The sequence below is a fragment of the Lepidochelys olivacea genome (genome assembly GCF_965140295.1).
Source record: "Lepidochelys olivacea isolate rLepOli2 genome assembly, chromosome: 3".
In the NCBI taxonomy this organism is placed as follows: domain Eukaryota; kingdom Metazoa; phylum Chordata; order Testudines; family Cheloniidae; genus Lepidochelys; species Lepidochelys olivacea.
In genome coordinates, this window is record NC_140413.1 from 119,859,769 (window position 1) to 119,882,861 (window position 23,093).

Consider the following 23,093-nt stretch of genomic DNA (forward strand, 5'->3'; position numbering starts at 1 on the left):
AAACAGATTTGCAGTATAGGAATCTGTCTAGCTTAGGAACCTGCTGCCTCTGAACTGGATTTAATGGGAAACACAAATTAACTTCTGCTTTTAATGGAGAGATATTATCTTTATTGATGGAATACTAAGAATACAGCGCTTCATTGATTGCTTTTCTAGGACAATCACAAAGCTTGGCCTCCTCAGGAGAAAGGGAGATGTCATTTTGAACACCGTTTTTGAGTGATCAGGAGTATTTCAAGAGCCAGAAAACAAGCTTTCGTTGATAGGATCAGTCTGTTGGCCAGAGAAACTAATGCTTTGCATCATTACCTTCACTGAAGAACAGGAAGAAAATGTGTGTGATGTAGATTGAGACCATGGAAATCAAAACAGGGTGAAGAGTCCCTTGTTCCTAGTGGGCAGAATGGAAAAAAGTGAAAGAATGATCAAGTTTCCTTCTGACCTGACACAGGCAATGTGCGAGTCGTACAGCAGAGAGAAAGAAGGAAGGGTCGTATACTTTGTTGTCGGGGTTGACATACCAAGGATGTTCGGGGGAGGTTAAAAGAAAATAATGCCTTTCTCTTAAACTATGAACCTTTTGCAGCATGGACTCTCTTCCTATGTAGAATGGTGGAGTATACATTTTTATTGGCCCGCTAGCTACTAATATAAGATAAATATTAATAATAAATACATAAATGCAGTGAATCCTGAAGTATATGGGGTTACATTTCGTATGTTATGGGAGAGCTACCCAGCTTCTCTCATCTACAGCTGTAGGTAGGTGTGTCTCTGTGTAATGATGATAGCAGATGCACTGAAACTGTCAAACTGTTCCTCTGACCTCAGTCAGTTTCTGGTGTCTTTTGAGCAAAAGATGCAGGAAGAGCCTGCTGGGGATTTGTATTGACATGTGCACTGTGTCACTAGCAAGAGAATGTCTGAATGCAGCAATCCCAAGGCTGATAATTATATTATTATAAATATTATTTTATTATTGGTAAAAATTAAATAGCTCCAGGCTGTTGGGCAAGAACGCTATGGAAAACCTGCCCCTCTGGAAATCCCTTTTCAGGATCTGCTGTCTTGCATTGCTCTCCCTTGCCATGTTGCTGCACCCTGCTCTGTTGTGTTCAGTGTGCTGGGAGACAAAAGACATTTACTCTGAAAATCCTGAACTTTGAAGTGCTGGTATTAAGTGATCAGGATTTTAGTTAGTTGCCAGCACAGTAATCTCAGTAGAGCTAGGCAGTGCTCAAAAGTGATGCAAAAATGCGACTGAGCCATCATAAAATCTTGGTGGAGGGAAGTGTGAGAATCACAGTGCAAGATTAAAGTGGCGGAGGAAGTTGAGGATCCTGGATTCTTTCTGTGGTAGTAATATGTCGGGGGAAATTGGATCAGTTCTTCCACAATTGCACATAGGGAAGTATGAAAAATTCCATGTCTGTTTCCCTTCGTTTGTATTTTTAGTGCCACACATTGGTGACCTTATGGCTGTTACTGCACCAAGAACAGATTCGCACCTGCTTTCAAGTAATTCATTCTGGAATTGGAGTTCACAGGGCATTCTGCCTTTTTAATAATGCTATTTATAAACATACACAAAAATAGAAGGTACACAGTGAGCAAGTCATATGAGTCACTCCTAATTTTGGTTTCAAGTCAAACCAGACTAAACTAGCCTCTTGGCATTCTGTTCAGCTTGACTGACTCCTTGCATTCCCATACTGTACAAGACAAGTTGGTTTTTCCAACAAACCAGTTCACTTGAAAGTGGGTGGAGCAGGATCTTGCCTGGTGGTTGAAGTGGCAGTTCGGAGCAATGGTAATGGTAGAGCCAGGATTCAGGTGCCAAGCCAAAAAAATCAGAAGTCAAGATCAGGAACACCAAGCTGAAGAGTAAGCCAAAGTCAGGGTTGAGAACCCAAGCCAGAGGTTGGGACAGGGCAGAGAAGGCTTGTTAGGCCCAGCTGAGCTTGCTGGGTTGTCTTGTGTCCAGCTGTGCTCAGGACATTACTGTTCGGACTACAGAATCCCTCTTCATCCCATCGCACGCTCCACTTGTGCGAAGAAATGTATCTCCTCCTAGTGCTGACACATTATATTTCATAGGACAAGCAGCTGTCTTTAGAACTGCAGTTTAAATCCACCTTGTCAGTAAGGTAGCCAGGGGTCACTAAGAGAGCATAGCTTCAATGTGATTACAAACCGTTTGACTTGGTCAGCTTCTCAGCAGTCCCATGTTCTCTGTCACTGAGCATTATGTTGTGTTTATCTAATACAGGTTGCAGTTGTCTACAGATGATTTAGTTTATTCTTAAACTAGAAAATAAAAGAGTAGAAGCCTCAAAGCACATGGATGAAAGGTGTGTAATAAAAATACTTTGGGAGATCATTGTGAGAGAAAAATTAGTGGCTAAATCCTGCAGCCATTCCACTAAATTTAGGCACATGTTTAAAAAAAAAAAAAGACCATTGTTCACATGGTGCTTTATGCAGGTCTACATGGTAGGATAATATACACTAATAATACGTTGCACAGCCATTGGTTCATGTAGATCTTGCTGGTGCGCACTAAATGGTCCCTAGTGCGCTTTAACATAATACTGTTTTAAACAGCATTAGGTTTAGGGAACCTTCAGTACACACCAGGAGTATCTATGCAGACCAATTAAAGTGCAACACATTAGCGTGCTTTAGAAATCACATCCCTGTAGTACGCATTGCTGCACCATGTAGACAAGTCCATATTGCAATACCCCAATAGGATTATAAAGTCAAAGGACAATGAATTTAGCTAAATACACCCATATATGATCCGGAGCAAAGGAGATAAGTGATTTGTTTCTGTGGGTTAGTGTCTTGTTATGTTACCTTGGGTATGTCTCTTTATGGCCATATTTTCAAAAGTAGCCTCTAATTTGGGTCTCCAGCTTTAGAAATCTCAGCCCTGCCCTTTGGACTTGTTAAGCACCTGCTGCTCCCATGGAGTTGTGGGTGCTCTGACCTGAAATTCAGGACTTCTGTGTCTATAGCTGAGCACCAAAATTTGAGACCACTTTTGAAAGTCTGAGTCTTAATTCTGCTTCTCGTTTTTCCTTATCTAAAACACTGGGATAAAGAGACATATCCCATTTTGTCAAATGCTTAGAGGTATGTAGTTGAAAAAGCTAAGTAAATGCTATGTGGTGATGCTGTTAATATTCATGAATTAGATTTGCATCTTTCTTTTCTTTTTCAGAGTTTGATACGATGTAAGTAATGCCACTACAATTCACGGGGCTTTAGATCCCAATGGGAAATGAATAGGTGGCCAGTGAGGTGAACCATTTAGCAGCAAAAATTTGCTAATTTGGTGACAGTAGCCAGTAAATTAATGGATAAACACATGTGGCTACAATTTTCAGAAGTTCCGAGCAGCATAGCTCCAAATCAGGCCAATAGAGAACTGAATGCTGGGTTTCTTTTCCCTTTAGGTTCACAGCTAAATATAACCTTGAATAATGATAACGTGGATAGGAGATGCTGAGTACTATCTTTTCCCGATGATGCTAGCAAATTATTCTACATTTCAATGTTGCCTTTCATGTATGGTGATTGAGCAACCTAGTGTGGGTTTGCAAAAAGAAAAGGAGTACTTGTGACACCTTAGAGATGAAAGCTTATGCTCAAATAAATTTGTTAGTCTCTAAGGTGCCACAAGTACTCCTTTTCTTTTTTGCGAATACAGACTAACACAGCTGCTACTCTGAAACTAGTGTGGGTTGATTCCACTGACGAGGTATCAGTACATCTTCGCTGGTACTAACCTATATGCTTTTGTCATTGGTATTTCGTAATGTTTCTTCACTGTCATCTGCATTTCAAAGCCATGGCCCCTCCTTGCCCACCCACCCACTCAAGCATACACTTTTGTTTTCCCTCCCCCTCCTGAAAAATAAATTTTATCAAAAATCTTGTCTTGGTCTCAGCACCCATCACACCAGAAAGTTTCTTGTTTGTTTTTTTAAAAATTACTATTATTATTGTAACTCAGAGTTTCTCCACTAAACAAGGGAAGGGACAAATACATGTTTGGGGAGTTTTATAGTAACAGCTAACAAAAAAAGAAAGATTAAGCTTTAAATTAGTGTTACATTATATTTGATTTTACACACACACACACACACACACACACACACCTTTAAATGCCATTTTAATGCTTTTGTAACCAGCATCCTGATCTCATACAATTTTCTTGTGGTTTAAATTATTACTCACTGATGAGATTCTGGTCAGAGCACAGCAAGCAATTACTTTTTTATTTTTCTTTCCTTTCTTTCTCTCTCCCAATTCACAACCTCCCCTGATGGCAGATTACAGCTTCACTTCTCCAAGGAAGCTCATAATGTGGCAAGGGGGAAAATCCATAACAAAAGTGTGTGAGAGAAAGAGAGAGTGAGTGAGTGTAAATCCTCCAGGGAAAATGTGTTTGTAGATCTCACTCCTGAATTACTCTCATTATAATAACCCATTTGGTGTCAGAGTATGACAGATTATAAGTGTTTATGGCTAGTCCCCGCTCAAGACAGATTTAAATAAAATACTTCTGGTTATTGTGCAGGTCAGTGTGTTTAAATAACAACCCCCCAAATCATACTTTGACATTTAAAAGAGAGAGGAAATATTGTCATGCAGCAGACCTAGCACAGATAAGCGCAAGGCAATTTGGTCAGTACACTGTGATTTGTGAGTACAGTCTAACATACTCATTTTCACAGCTTGTAATCAAATAGCCACCTTAGCAATGTGTCAGCATTAAAAAAAATACTCCTTTTAAAATGTTTACACAAATTACCCCCCTGAGAAGCTACAGTGCATTCTCTGCAAAACCAATGTAGGTTAAAGATCTGGAATAAATATATGTGTAGAGAACCTAATCCACACACACACATGCACACACACTGCAAAAGGTCGAACTCTGACATGTTTCCTTGTGAGATGTAAGGTTTTACTTTTGTTCTTGTGAGAAGTTTAACCCGCTTTTATCATTCTGAATAGCTAATCCTGACCCACCTCTGGAATTTCCTGATACTGTGCCTGGTGTTTCTGATATTCATTTTGTAATTAGTCATCTGTCCCAACCTGAGGAAGATGACTGCAAAGAGCACTTGACATGAGATGGAACCATTTAATAGGTACTAAACCAATAGACCAGTCAGCATTCCATAAAGTAGTTCAGTGCTATGAAGTGGCTTCACTATAAGAGCTTGAAATGGCCCACTAACCTACTGGTGATTGCAGGCCCAATTAAGTAATGGCACCTCTGTTTAAGGGGCAGAATTCTTGCTCAGCTAGCAGTGACCTCTATTATGCTGTGGACTCCTGGTATTGTCAGTGTATTTTCTGTAATCTCTGTTCTTTAATAAGATGGCCTTGTTTTGCTTTGTTATAATGACCAGATCTAGCATTGCAACCCCTCTTTTTTTAATGTAGGGATCAGTACTTCTGCTCAGAACACATGGTTAAATGAGATCTCTGCTACCAAGGCCACCCTGAGGTTGCTCCTTTTTTACATAGACGAGGGGTTACGTACCAACCAGTTCTTAGATTGATTGCAAATGAAAGAGAAATACCCCCTAACTTTGTTAAAGAGCACTGCAAATGTGGACGTTTTGAAATAGACTAACTTCAGCTAGGAGCTGAGATCACACCCTTTAAATAGTGTGTCCAAACATTTCTTACACTCAGTTTTTTGTAAAAACTTTTGTAAGAGTTTTTGTGCTTCCCTGCTGATCTTTATATGGGCCTTCTCAGCAAGGGAGAGTGATTGAGCCTCACAATAACAGCACTAAGTGCTCAGGTCATTCCTCCCCCCATCTGTGCACACTCCTGCCTGCTTGCCACTTCTGCAGCAGCAGCACTGAGGTAAGGCCATAAAGAGGCTAAGCTCTATCCCCAGGGCTGCAAAGTGGCCCCAAGGAATGAGAAACATTCTGTAAGAGACTGGCCACCGAAAAAAGGGGCTCCTGCCTTCTAGGTTATCCCCCAGCTAGGGTTCCATGGCGCTCGCCTCCATGCGGGGCTTAGGGAAAGAGGAAGAGGTCTTTCCCAAACCTCCAGGTTTCAGTTGCTCCCTAGCCTCATGACAGGTGCTTGGGGAGTGAAGAAAGAGGGTTCACATGGGCACTCCCAGTCCCTGTTGCTTACCTGCTCCATACAGGAGTCTTGAGAAAAGGGCACACTTTCAGTGTTCCAAACTTGTACACAACGTTACCACTGGGCCAACAGGGCTTATGCCCTGGAAAAATGGGCACCCACTCTGCCCACCCAACACTCCTGCTGGCGAGCAGGGCAAGCCCCCACGCCCTGACCCCATTTCTCCGGCAGGAACTTGCAGGGGGCAGAGGGGACTGCAGGCGGAAGGGGTGGGGAGGGGCCCCCACTTGCTCTGGATCAGGGCCCCACAAAAGCTTAATCCGCCTCTGCTGTTCTGATTCTGTGTTCCCGGTACATTCCTCGGAAGGCTTGGAGAAGAGCATGAATATGAACTCCCTTCCAGAACAGCAAATGGAAATGATGTCATCATGCTTAGTGCATGAGAGAGGAAGAGCAACTATCAGCAAAACAGTGAAACTGACAGTACACGAAGTGCTGTCAGTTCCACAAAGTAAATAAAAATATAGGATTTATTCCTAATCTCGTTCAGTCACAGTATCCTTGGGGAATACTTGTAGCAATAGTAGGTTAAAACAAAGCAAACAAAGGTGGATATAAGTGTGGTTTTTTGAGCTATTGGTGTCACTTTATAATAGTCAAATGACTTTCCTCCAAAGTGGAAAGAAAACAGTATGCTAAGGTGTCATAAAATCATAGACATTAGAGATGGAAAAGACCTGGTTCGTCATCTAGTTCAGCCCCCTGCAAATACAGAATTGTTCCCTACAGTGTATATTCTAATGCCTTTTGTAGTCTTTTTGTAAATGTGTAAAGGAATGGGATTTCCATCACTTCCCTTGAAGGATAAATACCCTTTAAGGTTAGAATGTTTTCCATTTTCATTTCGCCCAACGTTTTCTTTTCTTAATTTCTTCTTGTTATTCCTAGTTATAATCACTTGCATTCCTTTTAACCAGTTCCTTCCTTGGAGATCACACCCTTAATGCGATGTACGGCTCATTGGATTTCTTCAGCAATATACAGTATACAGCTGGTTAGTTAAGTTCTTACCAGCAGATGTCACTCCATGTGTAAAAACTGTTTTTTAAAAATCTCAGCAATTAATTTTAATGCAAAAATAAAGAGTTTGGGGGGCATGTAGGAAAGAGATTGGTAATATATTTTCAAGTAACTACTACTTAAACAATGTATCAAATACTTTAGTGAAACAATGCAGAAGGAAGCATAAGATTTTTTACTTTATTCCAGCAACCAACAGATGATGCTGTGACCTTAAGCAGATATAAATATGTTTAGCAGCTGCTGTGTAACATATTTATAAGCGTTTAGTGACCCGGGGGTTAATCAAAATGAGTTTGGTGATCTCAGCTCTCTTTTTAATGGACTCTACTTCATATTATAGCCCTGATGCAGTTTGTCACAGTCAGCAGTCTTTGCTCAAAGGGAGGCCCACTATGAAGTGAGAATTAGAGGCAGAAAATTCCTACTTTTTGCTCCCTACCAGAAACTGTCCTTCCAGGCCATCATCGAGCAGTACAGTTGGCGAGCTGTGTATTGGACACCGCAGCTTACCTCAGGATAAAACAGTCTTTACTCTGATAAAGTTTTAGCTATCAGGGTCTCTAAAGTGTTCTGTATGTCATATAGTTCAGTATTGGTCAGTACTTTGATAGGAGACCACCAAAGAACACATAAGTTCCACAGAACCGGTGCTTGGTGATTCTCTGTTTCATTACTGAACCAATGTGCTACGATAGCACTGGATTACAGTGAAAACTGAAGTTCTTCTCTGAATAGTGTCCCTGTGGATGCTCCACTTGAGGTGTACATGTGCCCCTGTGCCTTTGACTGCAGATTTTTGGTAGCAGTGCCCTTTCTGCCCACACATGCACCTACACATCCTTGTGCCCCATACCGAGGCTATATTGGACTGCGCGGGTGAACTGCCCTCAGTTCTTTCTCAACTCCCTTCAGCCAGAGACGAAGTCTAGTATGTGCCTGTTTCCTATGTGCCTGCTTCCCCCTTTTATTAGTGTTTTATATTTGTAATGAGTTCTTAGTAGTAGTAGTAGGTTTAGTACTTTATAGTTGAGATGTTTGTCTCCCTTATCTTAAAAAAAATACATTTTTCTTTTTCTTTTTCTCCTATTGGCTTGAACAACTTTTTCTTCTGCTGGGCTCCCCAGGATTTAAAAGGTGCCTCTCTTGTCAATAAGCAATCCGTGTTGGTGACAGGCACTTCCACTGCATTCATTTCTTGGGAGACTCTCATGTTCTTACGCTTTTCTTTTAAGGGAGGATCCCATAAAAAAAGGGAAATTAAGTACAGACTATTAATGATGGAGCAGGCTTTAAACCCAGCTTCAGGCGCAGGTACAGAGAACCCCCAATGTCTGTCAGTGCCCCGTCATCATTGAGATCATTAGCACGGAGAGCTTCCAAGGAGAAAATGGCACTGAAACCCCAGTCTCCAACACTCTCCTTGACTGAGGTACAGATAAGCACACCACCAGTGCCAAGAGCTTTCTAGTCCAAGGAAGGAGATAAGGAAGGAGAGAAGAGGAGCAAAACAAAAGAGAGTTCCTCATCAAAGAAGTTCTGGTCACCAGGGGCCTCATGCTCCGAGACATGTGCTAGTGAGACTCTGAATACAATGCGTACCATGAAGCATGTTAAGATTTCCGCTGCGTCCAATACATCAGTGGTAAAGGGCTCAGTACTGAAGACTGCTACTGCAAGGGATCAGCTTCAGTGGAATCCTTGACTCCCTTGATACCAACATCAGCACCTTGTATAATGGCCTCTGCAGCACTATCAGTGCCAGTTCTGAGTTCTCTTGTGCTTCTGGTACTGCAGGAATTCTGGTACTCGAAACACCTTATGGTACTGAATGAGTCTGAGTCTCCACTCCTTGTAACCCCTGGATGCCTCTCAGTACCAAGGTTGACTGGGTCACTGACTGCACATGTGTCTAGGGGACCTACCTCTTCTCCACCTTTGGTGATCCATGAGGAGGGGTTGTCACCTTTAATACAATATGTGGAGGAGCATACTGACTCAGACTCTGAACTTTCTGTTCAAGGATCCCCAATTTGTTCCAGGAGATGTTATTCCCCGTTGCAAATTCAACAGGGGCAGGACACCAGATCTCTGCCTTCCAACACTTGGGATGCCCAGCATTTGTTTCCCCCCATGCCTTATGGTTTCCCTCATTGGCCTTATTGGGTTACATGGGCAATGTACTGCCAGCAGTTTTGAGGGACCTCAACTCAGTCCCACAGGAAATACACAAGACCCCATTTCCCAGTACCATCCATCCCTCCTCCCATTCTGTGCCAGAGGAGACTTTTGAGGAGCAAGAGGCAAGGGCAGACAAGAAGGTTTTTATTTTCTCATCCACCACCAAACTCTCTGGTCATGGATGCAGTCAATGAAAGGGGTGGGTAGCATACCCAAAAAGCCACCTTTTATAATAAGGACCAGAAACATCTGGACCTTCTTTCGTCATGAGAGCTGTTTGTCAGCAACACTTCAGTATGACTACCTGAACTATGAAAAGTTTAATGCTTTTATTGACCATTTACCACAGGAACTTCAAGAACAGTTAAGCACATTATAAAGGAGGGTCAATTTTTGGCAAAAACTTCACTGCAGGCTTCATTTGATGTGGCAGACAATGGAGCCAGGTCTGTTTCCACGGCAGTAGTGATAAGGCAGGCTTCCTGGATTCAGTTGTCCAGGTTTCTGTAGAAGATGCAATCAACTGTGGAAGATTTACCTTTTCCATAGCCGGATGGGGAAAGGTTCTATTCAAGATATTTTCTGATACTCAAGAAAAATCAGGGTTGGAGGCCAATACTAGATCTCAGACAATTGAATAAGGATTCCCGACATCTGAAATTCAGGGTAGTCTCCCTAGCAGCTATAATTCTCTCCCTGGAATCAAGGGACTGGTGTGCGACCCTCATCCTCAAAGATACCTTCTTCCATGTAGCGATTCATCCTTCCCACAAAAGATTTGTTCTTTTCACTTTCAGTGACAATCATTACCAGTATCTGGTCCTACCCTTTAGCCTGTCATCCACCCCAAGGATGTTCTCAAAATCATGGAGGTCATCGATGCCTACTGCCATCATCTAGGAATAATTGTCTTTCCCTACTTTAATGATTGGCTTCTCCAGGGTCAGTCATATCAGGAGGTGTGATAGGCAGTTCAAACATCTTCTCTATTCTGAAGTCTAGGCTGGCAGGTAAATCTTGAGAAATAAGTCATGACCTCCTGTACAACAAATTCTCTTGATTCTGGAGTTGATAGGGGGCAGAGCTTGTCTCCCTCTCGATGGGTTCCTTGTGCTAAAGAACCTCAAACAAAGATTGCAGCTCAGCCGACAAGTTCCAGCAAGGATATGTCTGAAACTGCTGGAACACATGGCATCTTGCATTTTTGTTACACAAAACACCAGGTTGTATGTTTGATGTCTCTGGGGTAGCTTAGGACTGTTCATGTACCCAACAAACGCACTGTCAACAAGCAGGTGCCTGTACCCAGTCACGTCCTGCAGTCACTCATCAGGTGGATGAATCCATTCAAAGTTTTGTGCAAGAATCCTCCTCAACCAGAATTCTCATATTAACATTGGACGCTTCCATCGTGGGCTGCAGAGCACATATGGGTTCTCACACAGTCCAAGGTAAATGGGCACTACACTTGCACACCAGTCTGTTGGAATTGGAATTAAGGAGAGTCAGGAAATGCTTGCCTCCGCTTTCTTCCCCTACTCAAAAACAAGTCCATCAAGATCATGACAGACAACATAGTGTGTAGAGAAGAAACAGAAGGTGGTTTGCCTGCATAGCCCTGTATAGCCTTGGTATGGGGCACGAGGATATGTAGGGTGCATGTACAGGCACAATGGGTACTGCCACCAAAAATCTCTGATCAAAGTCATAAGGGCACATGTGCACCTAAAGTGGAGCACCCTCAGGGACCCAAGAGCTGCAGTTACTGCTCAAGGGGAGTAACCTCTCTTTTTGCCATTTACTGTCATTATGGTCATTCTGGATTCCAAGGCACTTTTTCAAAGATTTGGTAGTTTTTTGGATGTCATGGCCAAAGATAGACCTCTCATTATGTTTACCTAATTCCCACCTGCAGTTTCAACTGGAAAGAGTTTTGTACTTCCTGTTGTATAGTGTTATTGTGCACTGCTTAGCAATTGTCATGTTTGATCACTGTGGTAGTTGATGTGATCCCATTATATAGTTTGTATGTCAATTTAAGACCCCCAGTCCTACAACCAGAGCATTACAGATGGATCCTTACGCCTTCCTGGAGCCCCATAGTTAATACAACAATTTGGCATGAAGGATGCTATTAAAAAGATATGGTATTGTTGTAGTACTGTTATAATATTATTGAACCAAGAGCATTTTCTGTTTGCTTGCTAGTTGGAAATCTGCATTGTTTCTTTAAAAGCAAATGGCAAACATGAGAAAGACTTGGCTTCTGAAGCTTATTTCCTGTCTCTCCTTCCCATCCCACCCCTTGAAAGAACCTTTCAGAACATGTTTTGTGTATTATTCCATAGAAAGAGACATGCAGGTTTTCCCCATTTTGTTAGTATTTGTAGCCCTTAATTATAAGGATCACATTTATTCAGAGTAAAAAGCTTTTTTCCACCAGATATACTTGTGATATATAACAGTTTTTAGCCAAAACTTTGAGAAGTGCTTTCTTTTGAAAGGTTACAATATTTACATAAGAAAAGCTTGATTGTAACACTGAACCCTTTTAAAGTTGTTGCCAAATTGTCCTACTCTTTATTTCCCTTCATAATTTTCCCTTGGAGATTTGCCCCACTGTGCATTTTTTTAAAAATTCCCTCCACAACTCATCACATGCTCATCATCACGGCAGAGAAATGACATTCTATGGCAGTTGTCTCCTTCATATCAAAAGAAATTCTTTGCCTCTTTGCAGGAGTGACAGCAAAGGACAAAACTGATTTTTAAAAAATGCTTTATTTAGACAACACATTCTCTACTCCTTTAAAGAAATTCACAACGTATTTGGAAAAAATAAGCCAAATGGTGCTTTAAAGCTCTGTACCCCACTCCCAAAGGAAGAGATCAATTCCTGTCAAAGATCTTGGAAATCTAACATTATTTTGCAAAAAAAAAAAAAAAAAAAGTACTGAAGCTAGTCAAGTCATTCAGAGGTTGTAGGTTTGTTTTTATGTTTTGGGATTGGTTTGTTTGTTCTGTTTTGTTTTTGTTTTTTTTAATATTACATAATGCTGAAAAAAGCATTTGTACCAAACCTGCAATCTGCCACCAAAAAATGCCATTTTAGGTACATGCAAGGTAGCTAAATGTTCTCTCTACTAGAAGGGATCACTAAAGGTGGGTTTGTAACTTTTATTTCGTTTTTTGAAAATCACAAAATAAAATTTATGAGATGTTTAATGGAGAAACTCTTCGATTTGGGGTTTGTATTTTCACACATACGATACGCATATACAAGTATACTTGTGCATATGTTTTATATTATATATATGTCTGATGAATATCAATATGTGTGTGCAGACATAAGTATACCAATATATAGTACATAATTACAGTATAGATGTAAGGAATAAAGGGGCTATTTTTTTAGTGGAATGGGCATTGTGCTTACTGTAAAGAACTGCAAAACTGATAGTTTACACAACTAAGCAAATTCTTTTGTTCATGAAAATTTGCTAGCCCAGGCACAAAATCTTCGATCTAGCCTTTACCAGATTGATGATGATTAAAAAAAAATTAATGCTATTTTACTTGTTCTTCAAAAAAAATTACGGGTCCCTGTTGAGTGGAGGAGTATCATTTTGCAAGGCTTCATTCAGGACACCTTCTTGAGCAAACTAAGATCCCAGACATACAAACATGTATATTACATGTGGGTAACTTTTAAGCATATGAGTAGTTCCATTGAGACTTCTTTTGTCAGTAAAGAACATACGTGCCTGTTTGCGGGATTGCAGCCTGGTGTACGTTTTGTGCCCAATGCTGTAATCAAGTCCATAATTAGGTTCTTTACCTTCATTCTTTTGGTGCCATCTACTGAAGGACTGATTCTGTAACCCTGTGAACAAAGTCACCAGGACTGACAAGAGAAAAATCTGCTGTTGTGCAGGATCTTGGTTTTGGGGGAAAGAAGCAGCAGCAGTATAGGACATTCACATGATCTGATTTGAAATTTCCATTGCAGCTACTTTGGGCTATTAATGGTTCTCAAAGAGCCCAGGATGAGTAGATACGTTTTCATGTACAACTAATGTTCACTCTCCACCACAGGGATTTAAAATCTTACTGCAAACAAGACACCTTTGATAAGAGCAAATAAGTGAATTTCCTAAAAATGAGCCCCACTCACCAAGTTTTCTTTGGGTTTGGTTTTGTTTGGCTTTTGTGACAGACAAAGGAGCTTTAATATAGGATCAAAAGAACTTTATTGTTTAAACAGAACTTGTCCCAGTTGCTTTTCTTATGCCAATTTCAAATTCTCCTTTCTCCCTCCTCTGAGTCCATCACTCTATTCCCTTGGAACAGATAATAATCTATAACTCCTTTTGTGATGTTATGTTGTATCAGTTCAAATTAATAAGTGTGTACATTTTTGGAGGTTTGCGTTCGATCTAATTCTGTCTCCAATTATACAGTAACTAATTCAACACTAATAGCCCCCAATGCAGGTAAAAAACTAATTGCCTGCCTCTTCCTTGGCTACCCATGAATGCTAAGAGATGAATGCTGTGACGAACCATAACACACCCCGCAGTGAGATAGATACGTAACGAGAGCCTGTGCGTGTGCTTTCTCTTCACATAGGCAAGGCAGTTTTCCTGGCATGAATCAGAGTGGTATTATGGGATCCAGTTCTCCCTACACGCAGCAGATGAACAACAGCTCTGGCCTGATGAACCCACAAGCTCCTCCTTACAGCATGGCACCTAACATGGTGAACAGTTCAACAGGTAATGGTAGGTAACATTTCAGGAGTGACCTTCCTCCATGAATCTCTTTAAAGGTACAAGCCCTCAAATGATGGCAGAGGGATTGTCCTTTACACAGTTTACCAGCTAAGTGCATGTTATTGACTCTACACTGAGATGAGGTGCTCAGATTTTTTGGTGAAATACTTGATAAATTTCTGCTACAATCAAATCCTCTCACATAGTGTGTACATGAATGTGATGATTTTGAAAAGTTATGGCAGCGTATTTGGAGTTGGGTCCAAACTTGGCCTACCTTTGGGGACATGTGGAGGTGCAGAGAGAGAGAGAGACTCCTACATTTTCAAAAGTGACGAATTTTGGGTGCCTCACTCTTTGAGATCCCAACTTGAGACACCAAAAATGGGCCTGATATTTAGAAAGCACTGAGCATCTGTCTTCTGAAAATCAGGCCGCTTCAGGGTGCTATAAGTTGGGCACCCACAATAACTAGTCACTTTTGAAAATGTGTACCATATACATGGTATTTGCAAAGTCAGTATATCTATATAGTGCTTCTTTCCTTTGCTTGTTGACATTTACTGTATGAAATAATTGGATTCAGTCATAACTGGAAAAAAGTTGCAAATGCAAACAAGATACACTTGAAATACCTGCTAAAATTGTGTTACAGGTCGTGCCTTGCACTATGGGAGTTTAAGATTATTATTAGTACTGTTATTTGTTGCCCTGTGTGTGGCTTCCATGCCCCGTAGCACCTATGAAAGGGAGCCAAATTAATGTAATTCTCTGTTGATAATATGCTTCTGTGTTACATGTTAAAGTTTACAATATTGAGAGGCTCCCCACCACATCTGAAAAGTTAACAGCTAAATTCCTGCAAGATCACATCTGAGTAAGGGTTTATCCTTTTGATTCTCCAAGACATTAGGGAGTTTTGGATAGGATTTCAATGACCCTAAAGCCGTGATACCCAGACTGAAGCACCCGAGCCACAGGTGGCTCTTTAATGTGGCTTTGCATCACCTGATATTAAAACACTGTGTGATTTAATTATTAACCAATCCAAGTTATTAACCACTCAGTATTTTTTACTATGTTATTAACCAGTTGTCGTTGATAAAATAATAATGCTTGGTCAGTCATTTTGCTGTGAGAATAATACACATTTTTATATCGCATATTATTTCATAGTAAATGAAGCAATGAATTCACACGACTGTGGCTCTTTTGGGTAACGTTGATTGCTAATTTGGCTCCGGAACCACTGAGCTCTGAGTATTACCGCCCTAAAGCATAACTTCAGCATGCTTGAGCCCAAACCTTCGAGTCTCTATCTGTGCACTTGCTATTTATAGTTACTCCTCTTGAAAAAACTTTGGTTTGTGTGGGGTTACTAGGGAGGTGTTACAAAGGTCAGGCAAGTTGATGGGATTCCTCTCTTCAGCTGGTACAGTACCTGACTTACCTGTTGTTGCTTAAGCAGTACAGCATGTCAAGTACAAGATGAACTGTATCTTACCAAGAGCCTAGGTTTTTATACTTTTCTCCCAACTCTGCCGTCCCTGTTTCTTTCCTTCTTCCTTCTCGTCCTTTCTAGTTTTTTTCCTCTTCAACTTGCAATCCTCTTTTGATTTCAGATAGAAAATGGACAGTGACACCACAGTACCGCATTATGTCCAGGGTGACCACTATTAAACAGAGGTGTTCCCAGCTAACTTGTTTTTCAAGGGGTCATGGTATGTTTTCTGTTAGTGGAAGAAAAAAATGGAATCAGAAAGAGAGATTTTAAAAAATAAAATAAAATAGCTTTTCCTTAACATTGGCTAGGCAGCCGTTTATTTGTCCAGGCAGCACACTTACATTCTGGATGAAAAGGGAAAAGCTATTGAACAGGCCATTAGTTAATGCCTTGCATTTCCCCCACCACAGCTGTCCCAGGTAATATTGTATTTGGGTTGTGTAGTTATGTGTTTTGTCTGGCTTGCTGAAATAAAATTGCTTCTGAGCATTGAAACTACACTATAAATTCTGGTTTGCCATTAGCGGCAGTAATTTTTCCTCCTTTTTCTTTGGCCCCCAGAGCTGCAAAAACAACCAACAACAAACAGATGGCAGAGTTCCCTGCCTAAGAAGATTTATGTATTCCTAAGGAATAACCAGTTTAAAGGAAGATTCACAGAGGGTTTTTTTTGTTCAGATAATTCAGCCATTCATTATTTCATACAGTGGAAATCTGTTCAGTGCAAGGCCATTTATCCTAGCAGTCTTTTGTATGGGCTAGTCATATTCTTTTTATTGTGTTATGCGTTCTGAAATATTGGATTTTTAATAATTTAAACATTTATCAGCTTTTTTTTTTGTCTTGTGCATTTGTGAAGTTTTTCTTTTGTTCCAATCTTATTAATGGGGAGGTTACCCTATGGGAAGTGAAATACGAGATGTGCGCATACACACATACGTGTATTGTGCTGTGCTGCTTATTGAAGTAGAAGAGAGCATGTGCACTGTGTAAAGACCAGGGTGAAAAGAAAAGAGAAGCCTAATTCAAGAATATGCTGGTGGTGAGCAATGGGAATTCTCCATTTCTCCCATGTCCTGAAATATCCCCACCCCCAGTCCACCCACATCAAGCAAGTAAGAGGTTTAATTTCCAAGATAAGAACTGCTCTAAATGCAGTAGTTATGATAACTTTGCGTTGGGTAAAGGGAAGACATTGGGGTTGCCAGAATGCTCTGTTCTTGCTGAAGTGCAGCATTTGAGGAGGTAAAGAGCATACAGATGAAGACTGTTATGTGACTGAAAATGGGATTTACTGTGCCATTGACACCAACTTTGCTGAGTGGCACTTCAGCCATTGTTCTGCTAAGTTAAGACAATATGGCAGTTAAAATGTGTTTTAGGCAGCGTACAGGGCCAAAAAAAAGCCTCTTGTGTAGTGACAAATTGTTACAGGCTTCAGTGAGCGGGTAATTATTTAAATGGAGCCAGCAGGAATATGAATGTGACAGCTATTTCTTCAGCTATAATGCCAGGGAAAAAATACAGTAAGCAGGAGGGGATTTTTAAAAAAACACAAGCATATCTTAAGATTTTACTCCATACAAGAGAGCGGGATTTTGTGTTGATGTTATTAGGGATTATTTCTACAATGGTTTTATTCAAAATAGAGTTGCATTGTTGCTCAGTATGACCTAATATTTGTTTTTGCAGATTGGATTTTTATTATTAATTAATATTTATTATTCCCAGTCAGCCCTGTTTTTTTCTTTGGTATTTTAAATTAAACAGATGCCACAAGTTCCACAGACGATAGCTTTGCAATTCTACATCTTGTTACTTAAGCAGTCACCGTGTGTAAAGCAGAGCACGTTCACAATTTCCGCTGACACAGAGTAATTTAGGAATATAGGAATTGCCAGGCTGGATCAAACCAGTGGTCTGTCTAGTACAGTGTTCTCTCTATGACAGTACCAGATGCTTCAGAAGAAAGTGCTAGGATCCCTTGGCAATTAGGAAACAAACTGCCATAGAGGAAGTTTTTTCTTTTCCCTTCCCCCCATCAGCTTTTATCCTGAAACACACAGGTTTATCTCTCTTAGATATATATATTATCCTATTTAGAGTTAAATTAACCCAATATCTTGCTTTTTTTAAAAAAAAGAATAACACAAAATTTGCACAAAACTTAAGCCCAATACAAAATATTTTAATGATGTGGTTTTAAAATTCTAGTGGAAATTGATTATTTGAACAATCTGTCCCATGGAGCCATTGCATCTCAAATGTTTCAGCACTGCGCTTGCACATGAGAATCAGAAAGTGACATTGAGGCCATGTCTACCCTACAGGGCATGTAGCAACACAGCTACTGTGCCATAGCTATGCCAGTATAGTCCCATAGTGTAGATGCAGCTTACTGTGACAGAATGGATTTTTCCATCTCTGTAGGAATACCTCCTCCCTGAGCGTCAGTAGCTAGGTTGATGTCTTCCATCAACCTGTCTGTGTCTACGTTGGGGATTAGGTTGACATACGGTGCTCACAGATGTGGATTTTTCACACCCCAAGTGCCATAGCTATGTCAACCTAAATTTTAAGTGTAGACTAGGCCTGATTTCCTTTGCACTTCCACAGAAGCATAAAATATTGAGGAGAACTTCATCTCTCTCTTATTGCAAGGGACAGCCCTCATTACAGACCCAAGTTTTCTGTCCCACACAGACCTGGCATTTTCTTTCTTTTATAATTAATTGTAAATTATTTACCTCAGAAATGCCAAATTATAAAAATGAGATCCTGGAAAATGGTGTTTGTGCTGAAGAAACTGAAGGGACGCTGTCAAGTTAAAAATTATACATATTTTTGTAATTGGCCGGATGCATGATACGGATAACAATTACGTTATTAAAAATGAGAAATTTTTTAGAAAATGAATTTATTTTTCACTGTGTTGCTACTAGTTACATTTTCATTTTTCTGATCTCTTACAATGAAAATGCGCCTCATATTTCTCATCAGTAACTCCTCTGGCTGATAAAGCAGCATTGCAAATGAGCTTCCCAGGGGGTCTCACTTTTTCATAGGGATGAGGGATAATCTCCATTCCTCCACAGGAAAAAATAAAGGGGCCTATTGTAAGGTAATAATTGGTGATCAGATTTAGAAAAGTTGTGGCCAAATTTTCACCAGCTTATCAAATGATTTGCCCTATTCTGACTAGATTGTTTTGAGGATTTTGGACACTTCTTTCGATTTTTAACCCTGCTCCAGAGTCACTTAAAAATCTTCACTGAGGTCATCATCTCCTGCTATGTGATACACTCTTCAACTCAGCCCCTGTATATGCACACTGAAACTACTGCAGCTATTACAGTTCTCAGAGGACTATATGACTTGTGGAATTAGTAACAGTGTATGGATCTGTTCACCTCTAGGCCCATATTGGTAGTGACTGTCATTCTGTAACTTGTATGACCTGATGTCTTGCCAGTTCTTAGTGGACAGATGTCCACATCACAGAAACCAAAGTCATAGTTCGTAGTCTTATCAGAGATTGAATGGTCACAAAGATTAGGGTCCAAAATCCTGCAAAGATTTATGCTTAACTTTACTTACATGAGTTGTTTAATTGAATTTGTTGGGGCTGCTCATATGCACAGGTCTTTGCACTATCAGGACCTACGTTATCATTTCACCTGTAGAGTGAGGTCTCCTCAGGCAAGAGTTTGAGGCACATTGGCCGTGCTGCTATCCATGCTGTATCTCTTCTGTGGATGTGAAAAGTACTTGAGATTTCAATGCTGTCAATCTGACATGAGCACTAAATTCACTTGTGTGTGTGTGCATGCTAGGGTTGCCAACTGTCTAATCACACAAACCCAAACACCCTTGCCCTGCCCCCTGTCCCACCTCTTCTCCAAGGCGTCACCCCTGCCATGTCCCTTCTCCAAGGCCTCGCCCCACTCACGCCATCCCCCCTCCCTTCATCGCTTGCTCTCCCCCACCCTCACTCACTTTCACTGGGCTCGGGCAGGGGGTTGGGGTCTGGGAGGGGGTGTGGGTTCTGGGCTGGGGCCAAGGGGTTCGGAGTGTGGGAGGGGGGTCTGGGCTCAGCCTAGGCCAGGGGGTTGGGGTGCAGGATGGGGTGTGGGGTGCAGGCTCTGGTAGAGGACTCAGGGCCGGGGCAGGGGGTTGGAATGCAGGAGGGGGTGTGGGCTCTGGGAGGGAGTTTGTGTGCAGGAGGGGGCTCAGGGCTGGAGCAGGGGGTTGGGATACAGGAGGGGGTGAGGGGTGTGAGCGGTGGCTAGGCAGCGCTTACTTCGGGCAGCTCCAGAGTGGCAGCGCAGCAGGGCTAAGGCAGGCTCCCTGCCTGCTCTGGCCCCACACCACTCCCGGATGTGGCCGGTATGTCTCTGTGGTCCCTGAAGGGAGGCAGGGGGCTCTACACGCTACCCCTGCCTGCAGGCATTCCTGGCCAATGGGAGCTGTGGAATCGGCGCTCAGGGCGGGGGTTGCACGCGGAGCCCCCCGGCACCCCTTCAGGAGCTGCAGGGACTTGCTGGCCGCTTCCAGAAGCGGTACAGAGCCAGGTCAGGCAGGGAGCCTGCCGTAGCCCTGCTGTGCTGCTGGACTTTTAGCAGCCTAAAATCTCCTGGTTTGGCTTCAGTAGTCTCCAGGAGATAGAGCCTGATTCTGGGAGACTCCTGGCAAAACCGGGAGGGTTGGCAACCCTATACGCAAGGGAGAGAGAGAGGCCAAAATATTCTGTTTGTAGAGTGTGATTTGTTATTGCATTAGCAATAAAGAGAAAAGCAATGTTTGTGTATTGCTGCTCTTACTGTATTTCACCATCTTCTGATAGTCAACCTTTAGCAAAAAGAATACTTTGCTGCAGTTTTACTCATGTCATATATACCTTTGAGTACATTAAATTCAGTGTAGAATAGCTAATTCATACTCTCTTTACGAAATCATTCTAGCTCTTATATTCTTATAATAAAGCGAGAGGCTAGAACTAGAAACCTGTTCACAGAACACTACAATACTTTTTTTGAGTCACAAATTTCCCTGTTATCCTCTATTTTACTTTTTATCTTTTGGTCTGCACTTCACATGCAGGATTATTAGTGTATATATAGAAAGGGTTGATGTCTTAATTTAGCGGAGTTTTGTGACAGTGATGTTCTCCCACTGCTTGGAAAAGGGTCAAAAGAATGCCCCTAGTGTGACATTGCACTAGAAAGTGAAGGGATGTCTGTTGCAAATCACTGGGGAGTATTCTTGCAAGAAGTTATGAAACAGCATTTCAGCAGAGGATGGGGAAGTACTTACAGAATCTACAAGAAAACTAGACAGTCTTACAATGAACATAGCAAAGCCCTTGCAGTTCCCATTGCAAGGTAGATGAAACAATAATAAACATAGAACAAAGATTGTTAACCACTTTTCTGAGCACTTTATTAAATAAAAAGTTTTTCATAGTTGTCTTCAGCTCCTGACAATCCCTGTTACCAGCATGTGTGGAATTGTCTTTAAGTACACTGCAAAGCAGACAAAATCAGAAAAGTTCAAAATAATTTACCATCCAAAATAATTATTTGATTTTTTTAGTGAATTTTAAAAATGGCTAATACAGTGGTAAGTTGCAGACTTGGGTCATTTGTCTTTTTATTAAACTATTAATTTATAACCCTTCAAAAACACGATTCATAATAGTAACCTCTGATATAAACAGAATTACAAGAAAAGAATATCAAATAATTTATAAAAAGAAGGATTTAGTCATATGATGTTCCGCTGCAGAAATGTGGTTAGTGCTTAGCTGATTTTACCACCTCTCCAAAATAATTTTTGGGAACATGTTTGGTTTGGTATTAAACTAAAAGTTTACTTTCTGTTTTCAGCTTCTATAACATGAAATTCTGAAACATTATGTCAGTTTGGAACCAAATTATAGGAGCACATTTTATGCTTTCTTACATAAATGTGGGTTTTCTGTTCTTTAGTTTGTTTGGGGGTTTTTTGGTGGTGGTGATGATGTTGTTTTAGGGAAACAAACTTATTTTAAAAATATGTAGGATTAAAAAAATAAAAGTGTCAAGTTACTGGTCCTCAACTCATATTGGTCACAAAATGCCCTGTTCTTTCAAGGGAGTTACGAGCAATACTGCATACAAATCAGATGTTTAATACAGACAGGCTTCTCAGCATAATATTGCTTGGTTGTTTTGTTGAGGTTTCACACACATTCATAAAAATAACAGCGTTTTTAGCTGATCTCAATAGATTTTGGCTGCAGCTGCATCATTTAAAAAAGGCTTTTTGTTCCAGTTCTTAAAGTCTCTAAGTATTGCAAGTAATTTTTTAAAGTGTCTCAATTATGATTTCTGTGTTGTGATGTCTTTAAGGGATTGATTGGGCTACAAATATGCTTTGAAAAAAAAACAAGAAAACATGCCCATGAAAAAGACCAGTAGTTCCACACAGAATATTAAGCATACAGTTGTAAACTCACATGGTTGGGTAGATTTTTTGGCAGACCCATAATCTCAACCTGCAGTGATGCTAAAGGTATTAGCAAATTAGCACTGCAAAGCTTGCCAGCTTATTCGCCAGAGTCCTGCTTGCTCTCTGACTGCTATAATTAAAACTAATTATTTTCTAAAACATAGTAATACATGAATATGTGCAATAATCGTTTTGTAGTGGGCAATCTGTGAAGTATTTTTTAAAGCTTCTGTCCCCGGCCAATATCCCCCCTCAGTTTTTTATGCTGTGCGTGTGCTAACTAGCCAGCGTTGCCATTTGCAGAAAAGCAATCTGGTCCAACAACCATCAGGTTAATGTTATTTTATTTAAAGAATGTTGCTTTTCTAATTCTTATAATTTGTACATTTTGCAAATCTAATTCCTCCACTTTCTTGCCACACCTTTTTATCTGTCCTTCCCCCTTTTGCTTATCTTGAATCTCTAAAAATAAAATGGTTGTCTTATAGACGGTCCCAATTTTTAGTGAATGCTGTGCACATAGTGATCAGGCAGTGTCTAGCAATTGTTCTTTGGCTATTTGCATTGATTTGATGACATGTCATCTCTCAGAATCTGCTCTGTCACGTATTGTATGTATTTTTACCTCAGAATCTTTTCTTGCATTCATATTAGAAATGCATTAGAAATGCATATTAGTAAAAATATACTTACCACTTGCGTCTTCAAACACTGAACAAAAATTAACTAACGTTCACAACACCCCAACAAGGTGTCTGTGTAAGTATTATCTGAACATGTAGTCTGAGTACTCACCTGTTGTCCCACCTGGCTTCTGCAGGAGAGAAAAGTTGAATGCCCATTTCTCCCTTAGAGCTGATTTTATAGATGTGTGATTCAGTAGTTGGGAGATGAATGTGTCGGAACCCCAAGGCTTTTAGTACCTTAAATAAAAAAACTCA

At 40.7% G+C, this 23,093-nt stretch overlaps 1 protein-coding gene across 13 annotated transcripts in view; it reads left to right on the top strand.

Moving 5' to 3' along the window:
• Positions 1-23,093, top strand: part of ARID1B (AT-rich interaction domain 1B) — a 415,499-nt gene that overhangs the window by 347,308 nt on the left and 45,098 nt on the right. For 7 of the 13 annotated variants that reach the window (XM_084622874.1, XM_084622881.1, XM_084622880.1 and 4 more), the window contains one exon: positions 14,017-14,168. In XM_084622874.1, coding sequence (XP_084479000.1) covers positions 14,017-14,168 — 152 coding nt within the window. The remainder of the gene's footprint in view (positions 1-14,016; positions 14,169-23,093) is intronic. The other 6 variants (XM_084622879.1, XM_084622882.1, XM_084622885.1 and 3 more) reach the window with 1 other exon arrangement.